Source organism: Xiphias gladius, chromosome 7 (genome assembly GCF_016859285.1).
Source record: "Xiphias gladius isolate SHS-SW01 ecotype Sanya breed wild chromosome 7, ASM1685928v1, whole genome shotgun sequence".
NCBI classification, from domain to species: Eukaryota; Metazoa; Chordata; class Actinopteri; order Istiophoriformes; family Xiphiidae; genus Xiphias; species Xiphias gladius.
The window spans coordinates 15,915,846-15,930,790 of NC_053406.1; the positions used below are offsets into that span (position 1 = coordinate 15,915,846).

Genomic DNA, 14,945 nt, shown 5'->3' on the forward strand with positions numbered 1-14,945 from the left:
AGTGTTTTTGTGGAACATCAAAAAACCGGCAACCCCTTGTGACTAATGACTAAAAAAGGGATGTTGAGAAAAACTTGTGCTGTAGCCTCATACTTTGACTGATTTGAAAAACTCAAAGGGATTTCTGTTTACACAGCTAGTTCTTTAAGTGCTGTAAAGTAAATTATAAACTTCCACCGTGGACATTGATGGGTTAGAAAACTCTCCTAGTTGTTTAATTTCGCTCAAATGACATTGTTGCCTTTATTTTTTGCGTGAGACCAGAGTATGACTGGCCTCTGATAATTTGACACATCTCTTAAATTAAATTCATCTTCCGTCCCTCCAGTAGATTTATCAATTTATCATCCCCATCATCTCATATATGACATTTAATCCTGTAACCACAGCATTGTTTCTGGAGACACATTACATTGAATTTTTCAGGTCCTATTCATCTCCATTATACTAATGTGGAAGTCTCAGCATCGGACATCTCAGTACCTCCGCAAATAAAACCAAAACTGTTGTTTTTTTGTTTTTGTTTTTTTTGCAATGCTTCTTATATACACAAGAGGGAAGCAAAATACTACTGTATTGAAAAGGGGCTATTGGAGAAACTGGTGATGAATGCTGTTTGGTTAGAGCAGTCTCCGTGATGGACTAATTTAAAACAGATTATTAGATTATGAATCAGATGATCCGTTCTACATGATTTCTCTCAATGAGGAGCAACACCAGCAATTGTAATCCAGCAGTTTCATTCCATGACCATAACAAGCCTGTGAATTGCAAGCTGTTAAACGAGCTACCAGCTACTCCACCTTGCAGTGTGTTGCTCTCCCTGGTAGAAAGAGCACACCTCTCTTCAGACGCAGCTGCGGTGACGGGAGAGCAGCTCTGTTTCAAACCGTATTAACCATTTCCTGCCGCCAGGTGTCGCTGTGGTCCGCGTCCCTCCCATATCTAGTAACCTCTACTGTAAATGCGGCTCCATCCTCCGCTGGTCGTGACTGGACTGCTGATGAGTAGTTGACATTTCAGAGCTCCCCTTGAGATGCATGATGAATACAGTATAGACTGAAATACCCCCTGTCGGATCAAGTTTAGCAGTGGCTGTTAGGCTGCTGGCGACTGTTGAATAAAAGTCTACAGACTACTGATACATCAACTTTTGATATATTTTGAAACGCAGCTCAAAATGCGTGTGGAATTAAGCTTTCGTGAATGTGAAATTAATTTGCAGCACTGTGAAAACGATCTGCTTCCTGGCACGTCAAGCTGACAAAACACGCGATAGGCTTCACTAGAATTGGGGCTTTTTCCCTTCAAAATAAACGCACCGCTCTTTGCGCAACGATCCATGTCAGGCGGGTTGGTAAAAGGTATTTTAACGTGAAAGCCACAACCGGAAGTTCCGTCTTTAAGTCAGAAATAAGTGACATCAAATCTCGGCGCACAGGCATCCTTCTCTGCACTCGGCGCTCTGCGTGTGTGAACCCACCGTGTGAGTGAAGCGTGTGAGTGAGTGAGTGTGTGTGCGCGTGTCTGTGTGTGAGTGCGCGCGCGCGCAGGCGTGCGCATATGTGTGTGTAAACACAGCTCGGCTCGGTCGGCTCATGTTAGGCGTGAGGGGCCAGGTCTGACTGCAGCAGAAATCGCCAGGCTGAACCGTGCTCGGCGACCGCTCCGATGAGGACATGGCAGCCGAATCGACCCGGAGATTCACCAAGAACCTGCTGAAACCGGGGAGCGCGGCGGAGATACGGCAGACAGCGTGCAACGCAGTCAGGCACTCCGCAGTGACGGTGAGTGGACCCGTATGAATTGTGAAAACATGGTGGTGGTGGTGGAAAAAGCGCATCGCCACCTGTGGGCCCAGAGCTTTCGCGGCTCCGGGCTCTGAACGCCGCGACCCTAAAGCATTCATTCTCAGACCGGAATGGATGTGGTACAATCAGTACCGGCCCGTGTCAGACTCGCCGAACCACTGCACCGTAGCAGACCCGACATTGACATTCGTGTTGCAGCTTTCTTTGCAGTGGACGAGCACTTGCAGAGGGGTGCAGCAGTGCTGTTCAGCCTATTGATCCCGCGGAGGGGGGGGGCATTCAATACGTTTAAATGGATGGAGGAATCGCCACATTTCTTTCCACTAGGTATTGGAAAGAACCCGCTTATTGGCTGGTATTGTGGCTGTAAAGTCGTAGCGCCTTTCGTATCCCCCTGTGGGTTGGAGTTCATTTCGGCGTGGCTGGACAAAGTGAATGAAATGCAGTAAATAGCGGCTCGTTTGTAGGGTAGTAGGATACGGCATCACACAGGCGGCGGTTCACATCTGCCCAGCGGTGCAGAGAAACACCAGGGAAGATGGAGGGAGGGGCAGAGAAAGGGAAAAGAGGGAGATGAATTCTACCACTGGGCTTGATTTACGACTAGATATATTGTCAGGCTATTTTAATAACGTGAAACGTGAAAGGGATGCTTCAGTGGGTGTGTCACGCCTTTATAATGAGAGGCTCTGATTGACACATAAGATAGTGGGAGGAGGGGTAAACCAGGAAAACCCAGCCACACGCGCAAACACACACAAGGAGAAGGATTTGTGTTTTGATGATGTCCTTCAGATTCATCTGGCAGAGGACAAATCCTCTACCTTACGTTTTGCCTGTGTGTGTGTGTGTGTGTGTGTGTGTGTGTGTGTGTGTGTGTGTGTGTGTGTGTTCATTCTGTAGAGATTAGCATAGAGAAAGGTCACTCCACCCGAGTCTCTCTGCTGCTACTCTGCATCCTCTTCAGTCTGGTGTTAGTGTGTCAGTGGGACACGGTCAGAACAGAGCGTAGCGGGAATTGATTGGAATAAAGAGGGAATATGAAGTATTACTCACGGCATTTCTAATGGGGTGCACGGCAGCAGACAGGATTAAAACTGAAAAGAACGGAATAGATCACAGTGAATGAAACCTTGCTTTTTCTTGTACTTCTCATTGGAAAATAGAACATTTCTACGAGCAGCCAGATGTTCCTACTGACACGGCGTCACCAGAATACAACAGATTACAATACTAATAATAGCATGAGCCTTAAATGTAAAATCAGGTTTACTGAGAGTATGTATTTGTCATGTCCCCAAATGGAGAAAAACAGAATAGTGCATATTGATTCCTTTTATTGGATGTATACATCGACTGGTGAGTCACCTTGTGTTGGTATCATGTAGGACACTGATACAAAGTGTTGCACTGCAGTAACAACACTTCACGGCTGTGCTTAAAAGCACTACAGCTGAAGTCACACGCTGAGTCTGTGTGGTTTTCAAGCAAAAAAAAAAAAAAAAAAGTACTGAGAAGTAACTACAGAAAGGAAGTAAGACATATACAGGATATAGATGAAGAGAGATACTAACTGAGTGAGAACATACTGTCTGCCTGAAGGAAGAGATACTTTGCCCGATACTCCCGTCATTAACACCATCATTTACAGTATTAAACATAGTTATACTAATTGAGAAATTAGCTAGTCAAAGTGTCAACATACAGTATTTGTATTAAACCCCCCACCCATTAATCACGTACAGCACTGTTCCACTTTTTTCACACATCACAATTTGAAATGTCACCGTAGGAAAAACACAGGTGTAAATAATAAAATCAATGATGGCTGAATTCCATTTAGCTGTGTCAGTTTCGGGGTCGTGGTATGGTGCATGCTGGCTCACTGTCACTCTGAAACAGCTAAATGTGACACTTTAATAGAACACAGCCATTGGTAATGTTGTTAGTAACACTTGTTCCTCTCCTACTATGACAAGTCAAAATGTCTGTTGTGAAAAAGGTCTGTTTTGAGGGGGAACATGTTGAAATTTAGGTTGAGTTGTGTAATGCCTGCAACTCCAAAAATGATATTTTCTACAAAAAAAAATTCTGATGTTTGAGATATATTTCTACAGAGACGAGTTCTACTGCAGAAATGCTCCATGGTTTTGCTTCAACAGTGCCTTAGGTTATGATCATGAATGCTTCATCTTGGTATATGTAATTTAATATCATGATATCGATATATATCGTGATTTAAAACAGTTTCTGGAAAATCAGTTGAGAAATAGTTAATGGATAAAGTAACCAGATTGAGCGAGTCAAAGTACCTCATCACACTGGTGCAAAAATCATATATATATATTAAAGTTTAAACCATGAATTTTGACAAATTTATATCGTCTAACGTATGTATTGTTATATGTCCCTCCTCTATGCAGAATTTACCAGAAAACACCACCCAAGTGTGAGGTTTCATTTACGAAAAGTCAAAACTGAAATGGAAACCATGACTAATATTCTGATCTACATCAGTATGTGCAAAGACACCAGCTTTTTTTTTTTTTTTTTTTTTTTTGTCTTTGCCACCCTCCAGCGCAAGAGGCTGACTGGTTAGTCTTAGTTTTTTCCTATATCTTGAAAAAGCAATGATGAAAAAAGGCCATAAATAAATACTTGAAGTCATTCTATGTACAGATATATGATGCAGAAATATGGAGAGGGAGTTGCTGGATAGAAGAGTAAAAATGTGTAAATGTGTGGGTATAACGCGTGTGTGCACAGGGTTGGGTAAGTTGGGTGTTTAAATGTCCACAGGCGGCGTGTGCATGTGTGTGGACGTTTTTGTGAATGTGTTAATGCACAGCCTTTGTTGGTGAAAGAAACCAGGTCAGCAGAATCGGGCCCTATGGCATAACATTCAATGAAGCGAGAGCCTTCTCTCTCTCACTGACCCCCGCTCTCTTTTCACAGAAACCACTTTACCTCATTCCCTTAATGTCACCCCCCCCCCGACTTTCCTCCCATCTTCACATGCCTTCACTGTTTCCTCTATATTTGAGTCACTTCTAACAGTGTTTTCCTCTGTGTTTCTCACTGTCCCACCGCTCTGCATGAGTCCCAAGTCAGGTTAGATCAGTTTCTGAAGTGTGTGTGAATGTGTACATGTATTCATGTCTATAGCGTACATGATACCTGGTATATCCCCGTGGTGCATTCTGCATTTTCCTCTGGTGAACTGCTCTGTGAAAGCAATCACTGCTCTCTGACTACTTCACTGTTTCTCATAGTGGTCAGCCCACCCATCTTCAAATATGCAAGGAGCATGGAAGGGTAGATAGTTACAAGAATGAAAGATGTAGTGGTCGTTGAGTTTTGGTTTTTACAAAGTACATGTTTTTCCAGTGATCATGGGATGTTTTCCATTGCATCTTTTCTGGCCTCTGTCTGGCTGTACACAAAATCACAATGAAATAAAATCTAAAAATAAATTAGAATAGCATTAACACATTAACAAAAAAATCCACTGTATTTTAGACCCACTTGTTGGCACCAGAAAGAGTATGTTTATAATGACTCTCAGAAGAAGTGAGCAGCATAGCAGTGTAGACACAAGTGTCATTCTTGTTGTGACTCTGGCTCCATGTTGGGATGAACCACATGTCATACCATGCCTGGAGGATGCCAGCCACACTAACCACACAGCCAGAGATTGGGGCCAACATGCCCACCCTGGCATCCCACTGTAGCTCTGAATCTGTTTGCCCAGTAGCACAGGGTTGCTTGTATGCAGTCACCAGCACTCATTGCTTAAGCCCATATGCATGCTCATGCCTTTCCACATGGCATCCAGTTTTTGGTGTTATATCGCCATGGCCCTGTCTTTCCTTTGGCAGATAATTCCACTCCTTGCCTTTGGCATCCTTGGTGCCCTTATGGTACTACTAGCTTCATGCCTGATCACATATTGACTATTTTTGGTGCCCAATACCAGTCTCCGGGTATTTCCGTTAATTTGCCATTTTGTTAGTAACCAGTGTTTGTTGTTCAGTCATAGAGATGTCCCTGTATTCTTATATTATCTAATGTGTACAATAACTCTATGGGTGTTTTTTTGTTTGTTTGTTTGTTTGTTTGTTTTTTGTTTTCTAATTTACCTCATTAAGTGCAAATCACTGCATAAACTTTACATTGCTGCTGACTGTTTTCCTTGAATAAAGCTGACTAACTGTTTACTGCCATTCACTATTTCAAGACAGCTTTAAGTCTACCATTGATTGTCATATCATACTGGCTATGGCTGCAACTAACAATTATTTTCATTATCGATTAATCATGCTGGTTGATTTTTTTTTCATTTAACTGACAAATTATTAAGTCTACAAAATGTCGAAGTAGTGAAAAATGCCCATTGAAATTTCTAAGAGCCCAAGGTAACATCTTAAAATTTCTTGTTTCATCTACCAACAGTCAAAATTCACAAGGATATAGAATATAATGTACAGTAATACAAAACCTGAAAAGTCATATGTCCCAAAAGAAAACTATTACTCTATTATCAAAATAGTTGTTGATTAATTTTCTGTTGATAAACTAAATGATCACTCACCTAATCATTTTAGCGCTATACTGGCACCACTGGCTGTGTTACAGGTAGCTAAAGGCCCCCAGAAAACAGTCATGTAACTGAGATCAAAAAGGTTTTCGAGTATTTTCTCACGTACAGTCCCTAAACCAGAGAAATCAGTCTGGCAGTGTGCTCGCCACTGCTATAAAAACTGCCTCACTCAGAGAACTTGTGGATTGCTTTGGAAACTAGCTGACAGTGATGTAAAATATATGCGACTTATAGTTAATAGGCTTAAACATGAAAAACCCCTCTGTATGATGGTCAGGCTCCATGCTCATGTGCATGCTCCTGTTCTCTTGCCAGAGAGTAATACTGTATGTGTTCTTTGGCTTTAACATCAAAAAGTGAATGCACACACATAGAAACATATAGAAAGAAGGTCACACTTTGGTTAAAGTTCAAATGCTTTTCCTTCTTGAATATCTTCTTTTTTTAGATGTGACCCAAAGCTTATAGTGGATGTTCTCAAATATTGAAAAATGTGCATATTTCACCTTTTAGTTCATCTTTTTTTCACTCTCAAACTTTATGCCAGCAGTAATGTGACTCATCTCAGTTTATACTCTGTGAAAGAGAGGAAGCAAGATGGGATATTTGCCTACATCTGTTAAGGATCTCCTCTCCTCTTCTCTCCTCTCCTCGGAAATTTGACTTTAGTTGGCTTGTCTCATTACATTAGTTTAATTTTCGCCACTCTCTCGTCTTCCGGGCTTATACTAGTCATGCTCTGCATCTATGTGTCCGCTCTACTAAAATACCACTACTGGGCATGTCTGTCTGTCTGTCTGTCTGTCTGCAGCTAAAATTTGTGTCAGTCAGCGTGGAGCAGTCATTTGTTGGTGGTGGGGGGGCACTCTGGGTATACGTGTCCCAGTGATATGTGGCTGCTGTGTGTGTGGTCGTTGTGGGACATGCTGTCAGTCTGACTATGGTCTCTCTTCATGACGCATCATGTCGACTGCCTGGAGTCCATTGTGCATGACTGCTGACCTGCCTGTTTGTGGAGCATACATGCAGAGTAGCCTAGTATGTCTGCGTGTTTATGCGTGTGTGGTACTTGTGGTTGTTCTGAACAACCAACTATTTGGGTTGCATAAAGAACCTTGGGGCGTGCATATGGATTTGTATCTGCGTTAGATCTGCGTCCGCACGGTTTTGTCTCAGTTTTTACCACAGTGCGCTTCTCTGTTTCAAGGAAGAGAGTTGTCACGTTAATCAGTCACTGGCAGCATGCAACACCAACTAATATGTCTGTCACATGCAAGTTAGTCAGACTGATAATGCTGAAAATCAATTGTCCCGGGGGAGAGAAACCGGTCAGATTACCAGTAATTACTCTCCTACTGCCATGCCTCTGTTACCACGGCAACAGAGAAAGGTCACTTCGGATGGAATTCCAACAGGAAGCACCCCTATCACTCCTTGCATATCTCTACTTTTTCCCCTCTAGTGGATCTTATTTCATCTCATCTGTCGGTTCCCACGCTGTCTCATCTACATTTTACAAGATATCTCATAAATTAATTAGCTGATTTGTGTAGCTGCTTTTATTCGAATTATTCCTTTTAATTGTATCTGTAACCCACCTCCTCCGCCTGCTCTCTGAACACCCACTCCATCTTTTATCACCTCCTTTATTTTCTTCTTTTATTTATCTCTTTTGTTTAGTTCTCGAGAGGTTATTAGAATGGCTGTAGCCAATGAAATGAGATCTGCACTGATCCTGACATTTCTGTTATGTGCCTCTTATTACATCCGGACAGGGCAAGGTAGGACAGGAACAGGAGTGCTGCTGGAGCCAGAATCAAGCTTATTATTGGGTCAGACATCACCAGTCTTATCTTTTTAGGAGGCTAGACCATAAAGAGGGGAAAACCAGGGAGAAAATGAGGGAGGAAGGTTGAGAAGAGGAAGGGAAAGATTCAGTAGATCCGTCTCTCCTCCCAGAGGAGTTTGCACCAAGGCTCTATTGCAGATAACTTGACCTCTTATAAACATTCGGTCCTGTGCACGCATGGGTGTGTGTCTGTACTGTATGTGTGTGCAATCATACGTTTAGCCCTGCAAAGTTTTTACCGGCAGTGTTTGCACATGTTGTTGTGTCTTATTAGCATTAGCAAGCTCAGTTTGGAGTGTGCATACAATTACGAGTACCAGTGTGCTATATTCATAAGTTTGCACGCTAGCAACTTTTCAGGTCCCTGTGGGCATTCAACTGTTCCAGTTCTTGAGGAAAGTCGGATTCACAAAACGTCAGGACAGAAAATAGAACTGCTGTGCTGTTGTCTTAATTTCCATAGATTCTGATATAAAGCTGCTTCACAAATTAACATTTCCTTGCCTGCCAATAAAGTAATTCTCTTACACAAGAAAGGGGCTTTGGAAAACATACCACAGTTGGATTGTATAATCATATAAATATGATTGTGAGAGAAAAGAGACTCTCCCAGCGAGAACACACAAGAAAGGAGCTTCAGGCCTTTAACATTGCAAGGGAACTATTAAAGTTCGACCATACAGGATTATTATCAGGATTTATGAAGGTCGGCCACCTCAACTAGAATAAAGACCACTTGCGCTAAAGTCATAAAACATTAAATGAAATTTAAATAACTTTTATCAAATAAAACTCTCAGGTAAAAAGAGCAGCGATGATATTTCACACAGTAAATGCCATATTTTAATGACTGTAGCTATTGTTTAGGCCATTATTTACTAGAGAATTTGATCACAAAACAAGACGCATTATGATCCCAGTGGACAACCCGCTCTGCTAAAAAATGCCCTTATGAAAACCCTGTTTATACTGTAGCTAATTTAGCAATAGGCACTAGCACCATGTGACATTGGTCATGCTGAGCAGACACACACCATGAAAAGCAAAATCCTGATCTAATAAAAATGCTGGTGGAGTGGTACACACTGTTTCATCTTATTGACATCTTATTGACGTGACACACATGCCAGTGTGTCACGTCTTGGGTCCACCGTTTCGTGACCTGTTGTAGCTGATGTAGCTGACGAGTCACACAATGACCATCAAGAAGGATCTCAGACTGTGTGCACTTTTCCATCTCAGTTTGTGTTTGAGTCATATCTTACCTTCTTTATGTGTTAAACCAGGTTGTGAAAGTGTCACTGCGTGGATTATGTTTGTGCACATGTGGGACATTATGTCATTCATTTTCTCTCTCTCTCTCTCACACCATGCGTTTTGTGTCTCTGAACAACTCAGCCTACAGTATTTCTGAGAGGCCATACTGTGCACTTCTTCATGGCGCCTTCATCATGTGGTGTAACCTAAATGTGTGTTCATATCACTAGAGATTTCATCAGCAGGGGGACACATACTCTTTTCAAACATCCTCTCACCCTCTCTCCCCCTCTATTCCCCCCTCCAATTTACCTCTGCTTACCACTCCCTCTTAGATTTTCAATTCTTACCTTCCGCCTTCCTCTGCTTTACTCCCTCTCTGCCTTTTTTCTTGCTTTGCCTTTTTCTGTATCCACATGAATTCCCTAATTACCTACACTTCCTTTCTACTCCCTCATTCTTTCTTCAAAATCAACTGGATTACATTCACACGGCTCTTCAGTTCTCACTTCTTGTTATTTTGAGTGAATGCTTCTAGCGTCACCGGTGTGTTTATACACGCAGACAAGAGAATTGAGAAAGGGATTAGAGGAGATGAATAGCTCTTTGACATTTGTTATGACTGAGCTGCAGACGACTCTGCCGTGTTTGCCTGATAACAGTAGGACCATGCACTGCCAGGCCTTGGTGTGTCTCTCGCCATCTTCCAAATGACTCATTCAGAAAGGACAGAGAAATAAAACCAAAGGGAAGAGAAGAGAGAAAAAAAATCTGAGCCTGTCACTGCCACTTAGCGACACTGTCTCCTGCTGAATTCCCCCACTGTTTGAACTTTACATGATGATGCACAGTGATCTCAGTAATGTATGTGCTGGGTGTGAGCACAGGAAATTCATTTTTTGACCCTGAAATTCATGTAGCAGTATAGTGTCAGACAGCCAGCTGATGAATTGCATTAGAAAACTAAAAAGTCTGCTTAGTGTAGGTAGGAAAAGCGAATAAAGAGAAAGTATTAGTCTGTCTGTATGTCAGTGTTTGTGAGAGGTCAGATGGGAGGAAGAGGAGAGAGAGAGTGAGAGAGTGAGGTCCCCGGGGCTCCATGCATTGTGCCAATGCGCGTTTACAATAGGCTCTTAGAGAGAGAGGCTTCACAGCCAGTGAACAGCTCCATTCAGACTGAGATGACCAGGCTTTGCCTCACTGGAGCTTAACTTTTATCCCCTCTCTCGCTCTCTAAAACTCTCCAGCCAGCCTCGCTATCCTACCCTGTACCTTAATAGACACCGCTGTCCGCTCGTCCATCCAGACTCTTTTCACGGCCTCGGGGGGGGGGGGGCTCCACTTCACATACTGGACTAAGAATAGTTCAGTGACTGTCTGCGAGTGAATTGCAGTGTTGTGTCTCTCCCTCACTCTGCATTCCAGAGTAGGAGGCCTGAATATGCTACAGGCATTACCGTCCGACCCCCGTGCCCTGCTGCCCTCACCCTGTTCTGTCCACACGGACACACACACACACACACACACACACACACACACACACACACACTCATACACACTGTGTGGCAGTTGTACGTGATGTGGACTTTCCCTGATTGTCTGTCTTCACTGGCTGGACAGGGAGACAGAGAGAGTATGGGAGTGACCTAATTAAGCAAGGAACTGACAGGATGTAAAGAAATTGTGTCAGACGCTACCATTTGTGTAGGCTGTCGTCAAAGTCTATAAATCTAAAAACCGAACAAAGTTTTTGTATTTTTTTACACGGCCAAACCTTTTATGATCTTTTTGTCCCTCTCTCCTCTGCTTGTCTAAATGTTTCCTGTTAGCTTTGATCAACCCGCCTGTCCCACCCATAATCCCCTCTGACCGTGTCTGTGCTCTTGGCCCTGGTGTCAGAAAGTAAAACAGAAAGAGACAGAAGCAAGCACCTATTGTTAATATTTCTACACTAGCAACCACTCCAGTTATGCACATCCATCCATACATATACACAAAGATAAAGGTACAAACGTGCATGCACACACATTATTTTGTCTGCAGTACCTGTGCCATTTTTTGGAAATAGAACAGATTTTTTTTTTCACTAGCAGATAATATGTTGTCTTGAGTAGCAGCGCATAGACATAACTGGTCACAGTGGCTGAAAAAAGCCTTATAGTTTCAAGAGAAGGCTGTTATCAACATGCTTAACAGGTGAAATTCTTGATCAATATATATATATACTTCACTGGTGACTTTTTGTTACGTTATCTTTTTTTTTTACACTATCTAAGGGCTGAACAATAAACTGACTTTATCAAATTACCAACATCAGGAATGTGATACCAACCTATATTCACTCAAATTGCAGGGATTTTTTCTAAGGATTAGTTTGACATTTTGGAAAATACTGGGAGAACATTTGCTTTCTTGAAAATTAGATGAGAAGATTGATACCATGGAATCATGACAACATAAACTACGAAGCTATAGTTGCCAGTTAGCATAGCTTAACATAAGACTGGAAACATGGTGAAACGGCTAGCTTTGCTCTCTCCATAGCTAGCAAAATATGCCTACTAGTGCCTCGAAAGCTGACCAATTAACATGTTTTATCTTTTTATTCTGTAGAAAATACTGCAGTATCAAAACGATCTGCCGTGGTTTACGGGCTGTACTGTTTCTTGGGCAGGAGCAGTGAGTCTCCGCTGTTTGTCTGGCTACCTCAGGGTGACAACAAGGAAAGATATATCGTCTTATTTTGTTTTCTTTAAAGGTGCTGGTAGGTGGATTTTGAGAGATTAGGTAAGCTAAACGGCTGCTGGCTGTATCACCCTGCTAACATTGTATCGATCTTTTCATCTAACTCTCAGCAAGACAGTAAATAAGAATATTTCTCAAAATGTCAAACTATTTTCTGAACTGATCATGCTGTAATTAAATAGGACAAACCGAAATGAGTCAACGTAGGAAAGGAAATACATGCACTGATATACAAAAAACAAACAAACAAAAAAAACCCAACTTATGGTTATCGACATAAATCTGGTAATTTGATTTTAGGTCCACCCCTTACTTATTTCTTTCTAAATTATTAGGACTCTTGAGGGTGTATGGTCAGTAAATGGTCACAGTTTTTGTTTCTGCCAAGTGGCGGGAGTGAACATACATTTGACTCGAAGATGATGCCAGTCTATTCCTGCTGACTGACACAAAGAGGTGTCTCGCTGACATGTGTCCCACAGGAAACATTGCCCAGAGCCAAAATGCTCAATAACTGACGGTAGTAAAGGTGAAGAAATGCTAAATGGATCCATGACTGTCTGCCATGCTTATGGATGCTGATATTAGAGGGGGGGAAAGTCAGTCGAATTTTATTTCATTTTGAATCTAAAGCTAGTCTACGCACCTGCGCTGGCTAACTGGATGCTTGTGTCTGACTCTATATCTTTCAATGTGAATACATCAATTTGGTGTGCCTTAAATGTCAGCCAAAGAGCTGAAATGGGATCTGCAAAAGAAATAAGGGAGGAAAAAAGCACAGGGCAGAGAGGGAGACAGCAAAGGGATTTTGAGTCTGTAAGTGAGGGAGAGAATCTAGGGAGGAAGGGAGAGAAGGGGGAAAAGGTGAGGGAGGATAATACATATGAAAAAGCATGAGGAAAAGTCTTCAGAGCAGCTGCGTCCTCAGTCTAAACTGGGACCTTAGGGAGAAGGAGCAGTGCTGAGTGGGCGTCTGGTAGATAGTTAGCACTGGTATAGAGGTTATACAGAGGTTGCATGTAGGCTTTGTGTAGGTGTCATATGTAGGCGTTATTGCTGAATGATTTATTGCAAACTAGGCATTCAAGTGGGCTTTTTCATTACTGCGAGGGTGCAGATTGGGGGTGGGCATAAAGTCTGATGATTTATTTTTCACTGATCACCCTGAAATGAAGGTAATATGACTTCATAATATCCATAACCGTAGTAGCTTACAACCACCACGTCCATTGTGCTGGTATGCATTTCTGGCATGACTGCTTAAAAGTAAATATTGGCTTGGACCTGGACCTGATGTAGGATGAATATGGCAGGTTCAGAGTGAGGGCACGTTTTCAGGCTAACAGAGGTACAGGAAAGAGAAATCATTAGGGATAATTGCTTAACGAATAGTTACGGTTTCCTAGTGTAAGTGGCCCAGACGTGCAGTGGAAGTAGGGTAAAATTTGGGGTATTTCAGAGTTTGATTTGGCTAGTGTGAAGGAGTCAGTGAACTGTCTAACTGGTTGGAGACTCTCTTACCTGGACAGGAAACAGGAGAGGCCTAACAGCTGTGTAAATGGCCCAGATAGGATCACAGAGAAACAACGGATACATGGCAGTGCTGAGAGAGGAATCATGACTACTGTACTGGACTGGTATTTATTATGTTGCTGCAGTACTCTTTCCAGTAATATCAGGTTTTGTTGAACAGATTAATATTGGCAAAACCTCCTCCCTCAGCAGCAAAAGGCCTTTTTCTGTTTCCAATTAATGTTCTCTCTTTTGGACAGAAAGTCATGACTAAAGGAACAGCTCTTTTGCTCTGCTTGCCTCTGTTACCTTAAAAAATCCCTGGTGTATGAGTTGATACTTTACCTTTCTCACTTAAACCGTCTATAACAACATAACAGCATTGAGTAACGTTTTAAAATTATACCCGTTACCACACAAACAAACAAAATAAATAAATAAATAAAAGCTATGCTACCTCATGTATTTGCAGAAAGATGTGTATATTATCGCAGTTATTTATTGCAGAGCGCATAAGAAGCCAGTGACCTCAGCCGCCTATGCTTGATGGCTGAGGCCCGAGACGGGACAGGAGGGGGGAGGGGAGGGGAGGGAGGAGAGAACAGCGGGGAGATGTGGAGAGATGCCACGTGGGAGAGTGAATTAATGAGGCACCAGCTCGGTGACAGTAACTGTCTGTCTTTCTGCTGCTTTTGCTGCGAATTAATACTAGTATTCTATAATATTATCATGATACTATAATACAAGTACCTTCCTGTCTCACAGACCAGATTTTTCTCTTAGGGTGCAAGTTTGTGAATTTGGGATTCAGCAAGTGAATATTAAAACGAAACAGGCAGGTAGAAAAGGTATAAGCTGCAGTTTTATAGTTGTTACTGGTACTGTGGAGCGTTTCGAAGACTACATCAAGGAAGAACAATGTACTTGGATGTGGGTCACCTCACCTGAAACAGAGGCCATTCGACTAGCATCATAAAAAGCATATTTATTTTTTTATAAAATAAAACAATTTTATGGAAAAGAAGCAGAGGCTCTATTTTACTACCTTAGCAAAACTGTTTCTTGGAAGATCACCTGATGCTGAATATGTAGTATCACCCAGTATCCCCCTTCCATTTCATATGACCTCACAAATTATGCAATGAACACACAATAAATTAAAAAAAAGAAA

General features: G+C 42.1%; 1 protein-coding gene across 1 annotated transcript in view; it reads left to right on the plus strand.

Moving 5' to 3' along the window:
- Positions 1–1,475: 1,475 nt before the first annotated feature.
- Positions 1,476–14,945, plus strand: part of dock10 (dedicator of cytokinesis 10) — a 64,331-nt gene continuing 50,861 nt past the window's right edge. The window contains exon 1 of the mRNA XM_040131741.1: positions 1,476–1,787. Coding sequence (XP_039987675.1) covers positions 1,680–1,787 — 108 coding nt within the window. The 5' untranslated portion in view covers positions 1,476–1,679. The remainder of the gene's footprint in view (positions 1,788–14,945) is intronic.